At 48.4% G+C, this 16,574-nt stretch overlaps 1 protein-coding gene and 1 long non-coding RNA gene across 8 annotated transcripts in view; one reads left to right on the plus strand and one right to left on the minus strand.

Moving 5' to 3' along the window:
- LOC308464377 overlaps positions 1-7,186 on the minus strand; it is a 532,762-nt gene extending 525,576 nt beyond the window's left edge. Inside the window, exons 1-2 of one of the 2 annotated variants that reach the window (XR_013979968.1) lie at positions 5,220-7,023; positions 1,192-4,619 (exon numbers count right to left, since the gene is read on the minus strand). This is a non-coding gene — a long non-coding RNA (uncharacterized lncRNA). Of the gene's footprint in view, positions 1-992; positions 4,620-5,219 lie in introns of those variants that run through there. The other variant, XR_013979969.1, reaches the window with a different exon arrangement.
- Positions 7,187-10,878: 3,692 nt separating this feature from the next.
- USP2 (ubiquitin specific peptidase 2) overlaps positions 10,879-16,574 on the plus strand; it is a 77,312-nt gene continuing 71,616 nt past the window's right edge. For 2 of the 6 annotated variants that reach the window (XM_080983528.1, XM_080983525.1), the window contains exons 1-2: positions 11,031-11,183; positions 14,230-14,301. Coding sequence is in view for 2 of the 6 variants with exons in the window: in XM_080983525.1 (XP_080839651.1) it covers positions 14,292-14,301 (10 nt within the window). In the remaining 4 variants the exon portion in view is untranslated. The other 4 variants (XM_080983526.1, XM_080983527.1, XM_080983529.1 and 1 more) reach the window with 4 other exon arrangements.

Consider the following 16,574-nt stretch of genomic DNA (forward strand, 5'->3'; position numbering starts at 1 on the left):
ACGCTTCTAGCATTCCGTTTAACACCCCAAGCCTTGGTTCAACACTTACTGGATCCAGGGATTAGAGTGGTCTGGCACCCACAAACTCATAACACTACCTGCCCCCCCCCCAAAAAAAATCAGACACCTGTCCACACATTTTCAACAAACAGCAAAATATCTCTTCCCTGTAGAAAATTCACAGACAAGTAAGCCAAGGCATTAAAACACACATCATTAAAAACAGATAATAATGCACAATGACACTTTTAACCCAACCCAGTACTGAGTACAGTAACAGCTTATTCCTTTCAAACAAGTCAGGCCTTCTCCTTTCTCCTTAGCACACACTCCGAGTCAGTTCTGCGTTCCACGCTTGGCATGTCCAAGATAGTGAGTTTTGACATGTTTAAGCCCGGATACAGCTCTCAGCACCCTTGTTCATTCTTTCCCTTGTGCTCTCGCTTCACAAGGCAGCTTTCAAACATACAGTTAGCTGAACAGTTCCTACAAATCATTCAACAGCCCCCATCACCACAAACATGCAAAAAACACAAATCAACAGCATTCAGAAAATTAATAAAACTTGCCAAATCTTCCAGAATGGTCCACTGCAGCAAATAATTAAAGGTAAAGGGACCCCTGATCATTAGGTCCAGTTGCGGACAACTCCGGGGTTGCGGCGCTCATCTCGCTTCACTGGCCAAGGGAGCTGGTGTACAGCTTCCGGGTCATGTGGCCAGCATGACTAAGCCATTTCTAGCAAACCAGAGCAGCACAGAGAAATGCCATTTACCTTCCTGCCACAGTGGTACCTATTTATCTACTTGCACTTTGATGTGCTTTTGAACTGCTAGGTTGGCAGGAGCAGGAACAGAGCAACAGGAGCTCACCCTGTCGTGGGGATTTGAACCGCCGACCTTCTGATCAGCAAGCCCTAGGCTCTATGGTTTATCCCACAGCGCCACTTGCGGCACAACCCCCCCCCCCATGCCATGCAGTTGCTTGCATTACTGTTTGTCTTGGGATTTCACATAGTTCTCATTTCCAAGTAGATCAACCGTTACTTTGGGGTTCAAATCACACATTCAGGGTTTGTTTTTCAAATTTCTCTTTCCCCTCCCCTCTGGTTGTGGATCGGAGGCTCCAAACTCCACTCCCCAAACAGTCTCTGCAGCGGCATGCAGGGCTTCAAGACACAACCGTAGGAACACATCTGCTTCTGCACTGGCACACTGATGGTCCCCTTCATCTTTTTTCCTCTTGCTAACCCTGGGCCAGTCCACTTCATCCCCTGCCCCCAAACTGCAAATCAAAGTCTTTACCTGGGGATACCTCCATTAGGATCAGACCCCCTAAGTTGGTGGCCAGAAATTGCCCTCTGTTTCCTCCCAACAGCCAGGCATCCCCCTCTCTGCTTACTCCCAACATCTCCTGAATGCTTCATGGGCCGAAAGAAAGGGAGGTAATCCTCCCAGTGGCTCTTTCCTCCAACACCCATGGGATCCTGGGTGACTGTGGGTGCTGAGCTGCACCCAGTACAGTCATACCTCTTGTTACGTTCGGTTCAGGTTACGTCTTTTCAGGTTGCGTCCCGCAGCAACCCGGAAGTATTGGAAAGGGTTACTTCCAAGTTTTGCTGCTCGCGCATGTGCAGATGCACAAAATGACATCACGCACATGCGCAGAAGCAGCAAATTGTGACCCGCGTGTGCGCAGACGCGGGTAGCGTTCCTCTCAGGTTGCGAACAGGGCTCTGGAACAGATCCCGTTTGCAACCAGAGGTACCACTGTATAGGGATGGGTCCCGACCGTGCAAGTCCATATCGGGGCACCCAAGGGGCAAAATCATTGCGGGCGGTTATCTCATCCATTTCCTCAGACACAAGCTGCTCTTCTTGCATGCTCTCTCACACCTCCAATTTCTCCTGCTGCATCTCTTCTTTTTGGCACCTCTGTAGGCCACTTATGCACACTTATGCCTCTAGCTTTTCCGGTGTCTTTTCCACCACCGAGAAAAACACCGCTGCTCTACTTGCGCACGAATATTCACACCTCTCTTTTTCTGGCCCCTCCGCAAGCGCCGATTCCCCTTGCTCACGCACGCACACCTTGTGTCTCTGCCCCTCCACCGCTGGCACTCAGGGAGTGAGATCTCTAGGCAGCAGCTCTTCACTTCCATCCTGCAGTGTGCCCTCTGCTGAGGCACCTGTCTCCTGCACTCTCCTTTTTCCACAGCAGGCTCCGAGGGAGTGGAGAAATCAATCAGCAGCAGCTGCTCAGCTCCAGCCAGCTGGAGGCATTGTCTTTCCCCTTGCCTTCAGCTACTAACTTTGCGGTCCAAGCCCCTCAGCTGCCCAGCCACACAGTGGATCTGTTTGGCCACCCTTCCATCTAAGCATCTTGTAGCTGAGCTCCTGGGTCACTTCCAAACCCCTGTAGCATCTCATGAGGCAGGGCTCTCACCTCACACCTTGTCATGCTTTCATCTCCACGGGGAATTCGGGGCCACTCTGCCAGCAGCTGACCCATTTTGTCCAACCGCCTGCTTTGTTGCTGCTTCACTCTCTTAAGCCACTCAAGGAGGGTTGCTGTTGTTCCCTCCGATTCAGGTACACATCTCTCATAGGTCTTCCTCCAGGAAACCCGAATCCCAAGTTCTGACACCAGTGTTGCACACCAATCTAATCTCCGAGCAATTCAAGATTCTGGGGTTCCAGGAGCTTACTCAGGGTTTGTGTTTCCTTTAGGAAATGAGGCCTGGCAGAGACTGTGTTGCCTTTAATATATATGGTTTATTTATCTATGATATATTGTTTATTTATTAAACTACGATGGAGGGGTTCACAGCATCAGCACCCCAAAAGGGTCTTGTTTCTTCCATACCTACAGCCTTGGATTCAAACAGACATCAAACATGGCTTTCTAATGTTGCGCTCTCTCTCTCTCTCTCTCTCTCTCTCTCTCTCTCTCTCCAGCTTGCTGCTTTGCTTCTAGGGCACATTCCTTCTCACCTCTCTACTCTAAACTCTGGCTTTATCCATTGAAAAAGGCCCCCCACCCATTTTTCATCTAAGATAAGCCCTTTGGTCCTTTGTTTTCTTAATGGCCCATCACCCAGCAGCCTAACTTATCTCAATTAGCTTTAAAACTTGCTGAATCCAGGGATTAGAAGTGTCTAGTACTCAATTTAATACTCCAAGCCTTGATTAAATTCTAACACTTACTGGACCCAGGGAATAGAGAGGTCTGGCACCCATAACATTATCAAGTATCAGGGCAAAGCTTTCCAGTTACCCCAGCCCAAGGTGACCAGTTTTTAGTCTGTCCGCAAAACAGATCTTGGTCTTTTCTCTGAAGAAAAGCCTAGTGTGTAAAAGAAACCACCTTGTACAATTGGCCCACCTCGCCTAGTATTATGGGCACTGACTGGCAGCATCTCTCAGGGGTTTCAGGGAACAGTTCGAGGAGGTGACAAGGATTGAACTGGGACCTTTCCATGCACAGCAAGATGTTCTTCCACTAAGCCATAGCCCTCCATCTTTCAGCTGGGAAGCATAGCTGAGCAGCTTGCTTGCATGGGATAGCTCAGTCGGTAGAGCATGAGGCTCTTAATCTGAGGGTTGTGGGTTCGAGCCCCATCCGGGGTAAAAGATTCCTGCATTGCAGAGGCTTGGACCTTGTGGTCCCTTTCAACTCTTCTGTGATTCTATGGTCTTCCTCAGGTGGAGGAAGGAAAGGGAGCACAGTTTTACCAGGGGCCAGGAGAAATGACCCCTGAGCAACCAGGCTGGAAAGCACCATTAAGTGTGGTTGTCTACCCCAACTCCCCAGTTTGCAGCTGCAGATGTCTAACATAGGGGTATGAAGGCAGTAACGGGGTATGTGTGTATGTGTAAGGAACTGCTAAATCAGCTGCTCCCTGCTCCCCTCTGCTCTGGAAGTTGCCACTTTCTTGCCATGTAGTGCTGTGACCAAATCCATGCATCTCCAAACCTAAATCTTCACCACTAGCAACAACCCCTAGCCAATCCGCACCCTGGTGGTCTCTTGGAACCTTGAACAGCCTTTGTAGGCGGAGCCAACCAGGTCCCCGCCCTCCCAGTCCAGATAGGAAAGGGCAAGACTGAGAGATGAGCCCATGATCTGGCTGGGTATAAAACAGCCTTACTGTAGATATTCCTCTTGTTGCACAATTCTTTGGGTGCGGGGAAGATGGCTGCAGTCCCGCAGGGCTTTACTAATGCTAGTCCTGCTTGGAGTAGACCCACTGGAGTTTAATGGGCATGCCTAAGTTAGTTTCATTCATTTCAATGGCTTTACTCTTAATAGCAGTGGAAGCGACCCTTAATCTGCGAGTGTCCTCGTTGACCACAGAGTCTTACCACTGAGTAAGCAAGCAAAGTGTTCAGCTGTAAAGAGTGTGAAATGTTTTTCTTGGCCGCCAGTTGCCCACCTGTGGCTAGAAAGTCCTAGAGTTGGTTCGGTCCTAAGTGGAGAGGCCGTCTTGGATTCTCAGCGCCACTGGAATTAAGGGCCAAAAGTATGTGTTTGATGGGGGAACCGTGTGGACTTATTCAGTCAGAGCTAGCTGGGGCGGGGGGAATACCTTGGATTGCAACAGACTGGGGAGAAATTATCTTGGAATAATAGTGTGGGAATGTTCTGGGGTGCAGGAGAGGATATATTGACTAATTATATCCTTATCCAACTTGTGCTAACAAGTTCCCAAAATATCAGCAGAGTTTATAAACATTCCCCTTTAAGTTTGCAACGGTAACGTGTGCACAGGTTCGCTAGAACCTCTATAATAATTACCCTGGTAATTTCCCCTTTGTTCCCTCTTAAAATACAAGACACAACACAGTCTTTATGAAAGTATAAAAGAGTTTACTCACGTTCTGTTCACAATATGATCCCAGAAGGCAGACAGGCTTAAAAAGGTTATATACATTCAGAATCTATCTTATAGCAAGATAGTCCTTTCCTCCTCTCTTGGCTGAGAGCCAAGAGAGCATCTTTAGATGCTTCCTCATCGAAGGAAAATGGCAGAGAGAGAGAGATGGCTGCCTGCCTTGTGCTTTTGTCATTACCTGCACAGGTGAGGCCACACCCACCTCTGGTCACATGCGGAGGAAGTCCGTCCCCAGGAAGTTTACCTGCTTGCTGGACAGACATCCCTCCCCATGTTCTAACATGTACACTCTAGGAATGTTGTGATTGACTGCTCCTGTGTTTACATCCCACAAATAGAGCATAAGGAGAGGATCTCTTGATCCTCGGCTCCATGAAAATTAAATCTGCAGGGTTTTCCTCTCTATTTCCTCTTAGGTCTAAATTGCCTCAGAGCTGCATTCAGAATCCTCCCACCCTGCATTGATAAATAAGCTAAAAACAGTTCCCTTTCCCAGTTCTCAAAGATTTGGACAGATTGATGCAGAGTCCGACTCCAAACGTTAAGTGGCATGAGTCTACAGGCTGTGTTCCCCAGAAACAGGGCTTGCTTGACTAATGGTATCGTTACCTGACTCTCAAAAGGTCCAGTCTTTACATTCTCTTGCTGCATTGCAGCTGAGCAAAGCAGGCCCTCCTCATTTCTGTCGTTCCAGCAAAATCTGCTTAATATAAAGTGCTTTTCATTATGCCTTTAAAGAAATTCCAGTCTGGATTCCTGGAGCACGTTTGGAGAGAGCCACTTTCCCTGGTCACTTCTTGGCAGCAGAAGGTTGCTTCCAGGAGATATTAGAGGAAAAGCAAACGTACCCAGCCAACTCTGCCAATTGCAAATGATAGAAAATAATTATTTTACCAGTACTGGTAGAAGACTGTGGACTAGTACCTTGGGTAGACTTTGCAAGGTGCTATATCCTGTGGGTTCTCTCACAGCAATACCACCCTTTGCTTGGCCATATCAGCAACTATTTCTTTCTAAGCTGTTTTCTGAGTAGCATGAAGGAAAGCAAAAGTTTTCTTTGAACTGCAAATGACCAAAGTCAATTTGCTTTACTAGCCTACTAGAAAACTGTGGACTAGAACCTTTGGCTGACTTTGTAAAACACTGTGCACCTACAATTTTCTCAATTTTCTCCCACCACCACCTCATTCACCAACTCATAGTGGCACTATTTTTAAAAAAACAAACAAACCATAAATTTCCAGTATTTATGTGCCCATAACTGAGGGTGCAAAATATAAGCTGTTCGTGTGCTGTATTTTTTTTATGCCATTTGAAATGGGCAAGTGGATATCTGCATGTCACATGCACGTTTTGTGGGATTTCAAGTAAAATGTGTGCTTTTTAAAAAGGGGGGAGGGCGGACCCCCTTTTTTTTAACCAGGCTTTGTGAACACAGAGAGTGAGTGGGATTACAACTGAAAACAGAGCGATGCGCTTACAGCTGTTGCAATTCTTTGCTGGATAAGAAAGTGGGAAAGAGCAGTAGAGAACTTGCATCTAGATACCGTAGATCCATTGTGAAAGAGCTACAGGTTTCCCGGGCTGAATGTTGTTTGAGGCCTGAAACAAACAGGAAGCTGAGGTTTATAGGTGAGATGTTTGGTTAGGTGGATCTCTGCAAATACAGATTCCATGGGTGGTTATGAGCTGGTCCCTTTCCTTGCTTCTGTCCTGCCCACACCAACCTGGTGCCCTATCCTGCCTCGCTCAGCACTTACCAGGCCCAGCCAGTGCCCAAGCTCTCATCAGCCCCTGCCATTGTGCTAGGCTAAGGCCTGCTCCTTGACCCTTCCAAGCTGACGCCTTTGGCTTGTCTCCCCCGATTTTACTGCTCAGGTAGCTTCTCCGTAACCATCTTTTGCCCAGCCAGACTTGATTTTTAACTGCAATTCATCAGCTGAGGATTGGAAATCTGGCGGGGGGGAAGCGGGGAGACAGAGCCCAACACTGCTCATTGTCCTAGTCTTGTTTTGTGAACATTTGTAGAGTGTTTTCCACAGCTTATTGTCAAAGGAAATTATATCAAAGGAAAAAAACATCTGTCTGCACACAATAAAACCTTAGATTGTTGAATTCCTCATCTGATGCGAGTCTTTTCTTGGACTATTAGAAGGGTCTGGGGCCAACAGACCTTGGCATTGCCTGGTTGTCTTCATCAGATACAAGTTACTTGTCTGCACGGGATAGAATATCTCCTAACTATCTGCCAGCCTCTGTTGCAAGTAGGACTGACCTAAGGGACCCCACAATAGCAGTGGTAGTAGTAGTAATAATAATAATAATAATAATAATTTATTTATACCCCGCCCATCTGGCTGGGTTTCCCCAGCCACTCTGGGCGGCTTCCAACAAAACACTAAAATACAATAACCTATTAAACATTAAAAGCTTCCCTAAACAGGGCTGCCTTTAGATGTCCTCTAAAAGTAGTTATTTTCCTCTTTGACATCTGGTGGGAGGGCGTTCCACAGGGCAGGTGCCACTACCGAGAAGGCCCTCTGCCTGGTTCCCTGTAACTTGGCTTCTCGCAGTGAGGGAACCGCCAGAAGGCCCTCGGCGCTGGACCTCAGTGTCCGGGCAGAACAATGGAGGTGGAGATGCTCCTTCAGGTATACTGGACCGAGGCCGTTAAGGGCTTTAAAGGTCAGCACCAACACTTTGAATTGTGCTCGGAAACGTACTGGGAGCCAGTGTAGGTCTTTCAAGGCCGGTGTTATATGGTCTCGGCAGCTGCTCCCAGTCACCAGAGTTTGGATTTGATATCCCGCTTTATCACTACCCTAAGGAGTCTTGAAACGGCTAACATTCTCCTTTCCCTTCCTCCCCCACAACAAACACTCTGTGAGATGAGTGGGGCTGAGAGACTTCAAAGAAGTGTGACTGGCCCAAGGTCACCCAGCAGCTGCATGTGGAGGAGCGGAGACGCGAACCCGGTTCCCCAGATTACAAGACTACCGCTCTTAACCACTACACCACACTGGCTCTCTAGTGGGTGTGGTGGCCGTCTGCAAACATATGCTGCCTCCAAATTGGTGAGGTCCTGGGGTCCAGAAAAATGTGCAGGGAGGGGTGGGCACTGGGCAAATCAGTTGCCAAGATTTCAGCCACCCTTGCTCTAATGAAGGTGTGGAGAAATTGTGGCCCTCCAGAGGTTGCTGAACTACAACTCCCATCAGCCTCAACCATTGTCCATGCTGCCCGAGGCCGGTGGGAGTTGTAGTTCAGCAACATCTGGAGGGCCAAAGTTCCCTATGCCAACCTGACTGGTAGCCCTGATGACAAGAAAAACCAATAGGCACTGTCCCCTTAGTATTTAATCAACAGCCGCTTGCATTTTCTGCACTGGTGTTTCCAACGATGGTGTGGACCTGTGACACTTTGTGAGCTTCATTAACTACGAATCCCACAATTCTGGATCCCCTCCAAACTGGTGCCAATGTTTCGCAGTTGCTTTGCAGCATTTTGCAATACAAAACCTGCATTTTTTTAGTGCCTTGCCCAAAAGTCATTGATACATTAAATAGGTGTCTGTAGTTAACACCCAAAAATCCAACATGGCCCAATTTCATCCCAACCAGTGCCAAAGTTCTGCAATAATTTTGCTGAATTTTGCAGCAAAAAACTCACATTCTGCAGCGCCCTTGCATACTTGAAGCTGGCCTTACTGATAATGGATTAGAATGTACAGTTTCACCTGATGACATCTGCAAATCAAACTACTGGTAAGCAGGCCAGGATTAGGGGGGCAGAGATGGATTTAGGGGAGCACAACCCGTTCAGTTGCACTGGGCACCAAGACTCGGAGTGCCATAGAGAATGCCACAACTATGATTTAGAATGGAGTACCAGAAGCAAGGGTGGGGGTTTGCCTTTCACCTCCAGTGCCCTCTCCAGATGACCAGGTGCCTTTCCAATTCCTAGATTTCACCAGAGAGGAAGATGAGATTCACCTTTAGCACTGAAGTCCTCCCGACAGACAGAAAACCTTACTGCAAAGGGCTGCCTTGCACTGCCATCTAGCGGTCTGAGAAGGCAATCATCTGGGCCAAACCAAATTACCATTTTACCAGTCTGAATCTGTCTGCATTTTGCAGCAATTTTAAAAAGCAAAAATCCTCCTGGAAATCCTTCGCCATTTTTAGCACGAATTTCTCCTTAAACAGCTTGTTTTTTGCATGCAGTTTTGACTAACGTACATATTCTTGCAAGCAACTTACCCTGAAACAATGCATTTTTGCATGGCTTTTTTCACTAACGTAGGCATTTTCATAAACATGGTTTTGCTGGAAAACTGCGCTGCAATAGATCAGATAAGAGCCAATCTCAATAGCTGTGCTTCAGTTTTACTAAGGCTGTTTCAGAAAGTGTGAATTTGACAGATTTGTCTTTAAATGCAATCAGTCAAATTCCCCATCCCTAGGATACGGGCGCACAAAATGCCCCTCCACCCCATGAAACTTGAACAGCACTTTAATGTAGACACTGCTCTTGTTGGGAGAGAGGGGTTTTCTAACACTCCATACATAGCAGCACCATTTTTATAAAAAAAGGAAGGTTCCAATATTTACACCCCTACAACTGAAAATGCAAAACGAGTTATTAATGTGTTAATTTTTTGTTGTGCTGCTTCAAATGAACAAGTAGATTGCTGCGTGTTGTTATGTGCACATCGCTTGGATGATCTGTCTGCACACAATAAATCCTTAGGTTGTTGAATTCCGCATCTGGTATGGAGTGCGATTATTAGATCAGTGTTTGGCTTTCAGATGCCTTGAATGAGGTCGAGCTACTATTGTCTTTCGAGGGTGAGCAGAAGGCAGCTTGGCAAACCTTTCTACCAGCCCCAATTTATCTCTGCATATCATGCATAGTTAACAAGAAGCTGTAGCTTCTCCCACCATTTCATGTCCTGCCGGAAGATATAAACACCTGCACCCACTTAATTCATTTTTGCATGCTAGGCCACTGTGAAAAATAAATGCCAACCCTATAAAAACTGCAATAATAAATCTGGCACTTTTAGCTGGGTGTTGTTTTTTTAAGGGATTGCATTTCAAGATCTCCTTTTAAACAAGCAGCAGATGCGAGAGGCTGGTTTCCAGTCCGGGCCTGAACTCCAGTACCCCTCTGTCCACAAAGTTCACTCCAACAATCTGCTGCATCCCCCTGCGGCGTGGTTCGATCTTCCAAAGCTGATGCACCGATCCAAAGTTGAACACAGCGCCCTTTACTTCCGAGGAAACGCATATATAGGATGGAGCGGTAAGGACGCTTTCCTCCACTCACGATCCGCCCCCGACCCTTCCTGCACCAGGGCTTATTTCCAGAGAGCCGCCAACTTCGCCAAAGGCCAAGGAAGCGTGGCTAGCTCGACCACGTGGCCAGGCGGAATCCCGGCTTAGTTTAATGCGGGTTTATTTACTTCCCCAGGAAAGCGTTCGCGCCAGCAGGTTGCGAGTCGTTGCCACTACGCGTGTGCGTAAACGGCTAGCAGCGCACCCGATCCATAAAAAAAACAATGCGCCTGCAGCTTTATTCGGAAGGGGGCAGGTCGCTTGCTATGCCGTTGTCAAAAGAAAACAAAAAACCGCGAAAACCTTAATAGATTACTCGTGTCAAAAGCAAACAGCAGAACACGTTTTTTGTGCTTTCAAGGGGGTGCTGCTCTTAAACAGGGTGACCTACATTTTCAATATATATCTTCTGTGTGTTTTTTTAGTTTATTTACGCCGTGAGCCGCTAGAGGTCCTGCACTGGGAGAAAGGCGCGCTATTAAAGCAACAAGGAGATGCGCGTTTTCTGAGCGCATGCAGAGTGCATTTCTAGCTCGCGTGCAGCTACTGCAGCCAGCTCCGGAAAAACCTAAGCTTGGGTCCCCCTGCTCCGTTCCTTCCCTCTCTCCGGCTCCCGGTCCTGCCTTCTCCCTTCTCCGCGCGCGCCGCCCCGCGGCGCTCTCCGGGACGCGGGTGTCGCTTCTGGCCCCGCGGTGCGTCAGCTGCGCCCGGATTGTGACATCAGGTGCTGGCGGCTGGGAAAGCGGCTCCATGGAGCCGGCCGGGTTCGGCTCGTCCCCCCAGGAGAGAGCCAGGTGAGTGCGGGGCGCGCCCCGATCCCCACCCCTAACCACGGGCAGGCGGGGCGGGGGAGGCGCTTCCCTTCGCCCGGGTTAGAGACGCCCGCCGCCCGCGGCAACTCCGGAGTTGGGCCCCTCCTCGCGATTGAAGGCGTGGCGAAGCATCGGGGCCGGGTGTGTATATCCGTGGCTTCGATAAACTCTTGTGCCGTAACGGTAGCCTTCCCCGACGCGCGTTCGCCTTTTCCCAAGTTACTAGCTCCCATCTCATCCAGGAATCCAGAGCTATCCCAGGTTACGCTCTGGCGGATTAAATGAAAGTACGTGGGGAGGGGAGGTAGCCAACCGACATAGAGATTAGAAGCCGCTATCACCATCATTATTATTAATAATAGTATCAAGTTTAGGGTCTAAGATAGCGTGGTCCTGTCCCATATATGAAAGGCCCTTCTCCAGGGTAAGGACTCTTGATTGTGTATGTCGACAGACTGCACCCACCGAGGTGGTCTGGAAAAGGCTCTCTGCACATGCTCAGAAGCATCACAGAACACTACTTTTCATTTCTCTCTTGCTAGTCACTTCCAGGCAATTATTTTTTTTAATTGAGCCTTCATTTTGATTTGCTTTTGCATAATGTCTGTGGAGAGGTGAAACTTAATCGTCTATTTATCCAGCTTCCTTTCAGATTCGTTGCATAGAATTGTAGAACTGGAAGAGGGACCATGAGGACCATTTAGTCCAGCCCCTCTGCGATGCAGGAATCTTTTGCCCAGCGTGGGGCTCGAACCCACAACCTTGAGATTAAAGAGCTGCAGGGAGTCACTTAACAGAATGTCAGGCCAAGACTTGGGGGAGACGGGGCTTCAAATCCCCACTGGGCTGTGATGCCCACCATCAACTCCTAGCCTTGCCTACCTTTCATGTTTGTGAGGATGACAGGGAGATAGCAGGGAGCTTAACCATCCTGGACAAAAAGTGGAATATGAATGTAATAATAAAACAAGTGCATCAGCAGAAGGAACGAGTTTGTCCCCTTCCATCCAGTGTGTATACTCTTCCCCCAACTCCTTGCATGCTGCAAGTTCTAGAAGTTGTCTTTAATGCATCCTAGGAGTTTAAATAAAACTCAGTTTTGTCTTTTTTGAAGAAAAGTATTGGTGGTGGTGGGACATGGGTGGCGCTGTGGGTTAAACCACAGAGCCTAGGACTTGCCGATCAGAAGGTCGGCGGTTCGAATCCCCGCGATGGGGTGAGCTCCCGTTGCTCGGTCCCTAATCCTGCCAACCTAGCAGTTCAAAAGCACGTCAAAGTGCAAGTAGATAAATAGGTACCGCTCCGGCGGGAAGGTAAATGGCGTTTCTGTGCGCTGCTCTGGTTCGCCAGAAGTGGCTTAGTCATGCTGGCCACATGACCTGGAAGCTGTACGCCAGCTCCCTGGGCCAATAAAGCGAGATGAGCGCCGCAACCCCAGAATCGGCCACGACTGGACCTAATGGCCAGGGGTCCTTTTACCTTTATTGTTGGTGGTGGCTCACCCGATTGCTCCCTGTACTCCGGAGAACTGTGCATAGTCAGCCAGATGGTGGAAGACAGTTTGGCTTAACCTCCATCGCCAGACTCCAGCTCTGGGATATCAGGAAACATTGCAGATCCTCACTGGGCAAGGCAGCATTCTCTATTAGCTGCTTGCTGGAGCCCTTGGGGCAAAATTTGGTTTCCCCTACGGAAATTCAGCAGCAGCCTCAAGCCCTTTTGAGCCCTGCCAGGGCTCTCTGTCTGCGCTGAGGTGCATGTGACCGAGAAGCCGGAGCTGTTGTTAACACCAGGAATGATGAAGCTGGCGTTGAGGAATCTCTCCCTGTTATTGCAGGCTGAGTCAGTGCCTGGAATAAGCCCTGGGGCAGCCGGCCCAAGCCGTGGCTCCGCCTCCCAGAGTGTGACTCTCTTGTGTTGTGTTGCTATGTGGATTTGTTTGCATCTTAGGGCGTCCTCCAGCTGGGGCGCTCCAAACAATGCTGCTGCGCTACATCCGCTGGGGCTGATGGGAGTTGTAGTACAGCAGAATCTGGAGGTGCCCCTGGCTGGCCCAGCCTGCCCTAAGTCCTTCTCTAAAGACTTTCGGGGGGGGGGAGCCTCTCATCCCTCTGAAAAAACGGTTCCAAGTGAGTTAAAAGCATCCCCCTTTTTCCTTCCTTTAACCTGTGACACCCTGCAGCTCCTTTACCCAATGGGAAGCGTGTTGGTTGATTGCCCTAGATTTCTGCTCCCAGAGTTCAGGACATTGTAACGCCCGTTTCCATCTCCCCATCTGTCATTGCGACAATGCCCGTCACGCTGCTAGGCAGGTTGTGCTAATGTTCCCATTTCACAGATGACAAACTGAGGCTGAGAGATACTATCTGCGCCTAAGGGGGTCACGCCGGTTCATTAAGGCTCTGTGCGTGAGCTGCTCACTTCCTCATATGAACGTGAAGTTATTATAATAATAATTCCAATGATTGTTTTACAAGTGCTTTTAACAAAAACAAAACAGCAAGAGGCTGTTTGTGTACCAAAATAAAGCTTAAAATGAACAGCACGAGCCGCTCCAAAAACTGATATTGAGGGCAGTTTGCAGCACTCAGTGAATAAAAGTTTTACTTTTTTAAAAAAAGGGGTGGGTGAGCTTCTTGTCCTTATAAATTAGCTTGACTTCAGACTGGGAAGAATCCCGTTTCTCAGCCATTCCTCTCCAATCATATCCTTCTGTTCACCTTAGTTCTCTTTCTTGTAACATCTTACTTCCTATCCCCAATGCCCTCTTCCTTCCTCTCACCATGAGTCTAGTCCTGTCGGCCCATCCGCCCCCCACCTTTCTATCAGAGACGAGCCCCCCTCCCCGCCTGGCTGGGCCCCTCCTGTGCTGCCCCTTTAAGTCTCCCCACGCTGGAATGTGAGAGTGCTCCAGCCATCCTGTGAGGTCAGATAAGACACTATATTTATCTGGCTGGTAACCTGAGCTGTGAATTTCTGCTGTGGACTACACCACTACTGAAAGGCATTCGAGTTCATTCTGTGCCGGAGAAGTTGAGCTGCTTGTTGAGATCTCCTCCCCCCCACCTCTCTTTAACTTCCAAAAAACACAACTAGAAATCCCCCACAAATCTGACTTTCACAAACAGGTTAGTACCTACTGGCTCTGTAACCTACCTTTTTTTTCCTTCACCCGATCCTGCCGCAGAAAAAGCACCTTGCGGAGACAGAACTGAGCCCCATGCCACTACTCCTCAGGCCCGTTGTTCCATGCGCACAGGTGGGTACAAACCGGGGCGGAAGGCTGGAGGGCTGTTTAAAGCGGGACCCTTAAATAGCTCGACCAAGTCCAAAACAACTCTTGTTTCTTCCTAGGCTGAGATGTTTTGTGAGGATGGGAGCTTTATGCGTTTACTCAAATTACTCTCCCAGTGTGCTTAATGCAGTTGTTAAGCAATCCAATGTGTGGGGTTTATTATTATTATTATTTTAAAAACTTTAATAAACCTCTTTATTTTGGACCGGTTACAGGTGTTTGTAGGAATTGGCAAACTTTAGGGAAGTTTTAATGTTTGATGTTTTATTGTGTTTTTAATATTCTGTTGGGAGCTGGCCAGAGTGGCTGGGGAAACCCATCCAGATGGGTGGAGTATAAATAAATTATTATTATTATTATTATTATTATTATTATTAGCATGTGCAAAATGCTTTATCTCAGTCAGAGCAGAAAGGTAGCAGGCAGGCAGCTGTGTCAAGAGCAGCGATCGCCAATGTGGTGCATAGCTGTCAACTTTTTCCTTTTCTTGCGAGGAATCCTATTTGGAATAAGGGAATTCCCCTTTAAAAAAGGGAAACGTTGACAGCTATGATGTGGTGCCCTCCAGATGTTGTGGAACTCTATTACTCACCAAGTCTGGTGAGCTGGAGACCCAAGTTTGGGAAACACTGGTCCACAGCAAGCTGGTTGGGCTAGCAGTTGGTTGTTGCTTGATGGGAGATCAAGGCATAGTAGGGTCTCAGCAGACTGCATGGCCTGGTCAGCCTCTGTTCTGAACCACTGGTTGCAAAGTCCATTACCCCCTTCCTGCCTGTTTCTTTATAACGTCCATGCTTTCGACCTGGGCTGAAGTCGTAACTTAAACAAACCAAAACACCCCACTTGTTCAGGAGGGTGTATGCTGGGGCAGTAAAGTGCAGGAATTGGTGTCATGGAATTCATCGAATTGTAGAGTTGGAAGGGACCCCAGGGCCATCTAGTCCAACCCCTTGCAATTTAGAATTCCTGATTGGTGGCCATCCAATCTCCAGGGAAGATGAGTCCACCACTTCCCGAGCTGTCAGTTCCCCTGTCACTGCACAGTTAAGTTTGTGAGGCTCGCTCCTTTAAGTCAGCACACCCAGGAAGCAGTGGGGTGTTGGGGTGTTTGATGGAAATCCAGTCTGCTTGGGGGTGTTGCTGAAATTTGCTGCAATGCAGAGAAGGGTCACAACGTGCCCCTGGTGTATGCTTGGCAAAAAAAAAATACCCGCTGCTGGCAGAAAGCTCAGAAGCTGGTGGTGCTCTCTGACCTTAGATGGCAGAGGCCCCCACAACCTTAAAGAGCCCAGCTGCAAATTTCCTTGGTGCCCTGGTGGTCAGTGGGAGCCAGTGGTTGTGCAGAGAAAGTGAGGGGCTCTTGTGCTTTGGAGGTAGTGGTTGGGAGGAGCGGCTATGGCTTTAAATTTTTGCATAGAGGCCATTGTTCTGTAGGCAGAGTGCCTGCTTGGTGCCGGATCCAGTCCCTGGCATCTCCAATTTAAAAAAAGGATCAAGTAGCAGTTGAATGAAAAGACAAAAGATGCTGCTGTCAGTCAGAGTAGAGTGTATTGGACCAGATGGATAGGATAGGGGAGGGGCCATAATTCAGCACATAGAAGGTCCCGGGATCAGTCTCTTATTTAAAAGGGATCATGTGATGGAAGAGATTTCTCTCTCTGCTTGAGACCCCAGAAAAGTTTTGCCAGTCAGAGTAAGCTATCATTCTTCTATTTTGGGTCCCAAATAGGGCTGGGCGATTTCTGGTATATATATTGGATATATACTGATATATGTCTGAAATACACGGGTGGCGCTGTAGGTTAAACCACAGAGCCTAGGACTTGCCGATCAGAAGGTCAGCGGTTCCAACCCCCGCGACGGAGTGAGCTCCTGTTGCTCAGTCCCTGCTCCTGCCAACCTAGCAGTTCGAAAGCACCTCAAAGTGCAAGTAGATAAATAGGTAACGCTCCGGCGGGAAGGTAAACAGCATTTCCGTGTGCTGCTCTGGTTCGCCAGAAGTGGTTTAGTCATTCTGGCCACATGACCCGGAAGCTGTACGCCGGCTCTCTCGGCCAATAAAGCGAGATGAGCGCTGCAACCCCAGAGTCGGTCACGATTGGACCTAATGGTCAGGGGTCCCTTTACCTTTACCTATGTCTGAAATAAGGATGTATGTAGAGGATGGTTTTTCCAACAGTGTGATTTTTACATAGCACACAAACACACGTCATGATTTGCAATGTATTGCCAGGTCA

This window comes from Podarcis pityusensis (genome assembly GCF_964106645.2).
Source record: "Podarcis pityusensis genome assembly, chromosome: 15".
Classification (NCBI taxonomy): domain Eukaryota; kingdom Metazoa; phylum Chordata; class Lepidosauria; order Squamata; family Lacertidae; genus Podarcis; species Podarcis pityusensis.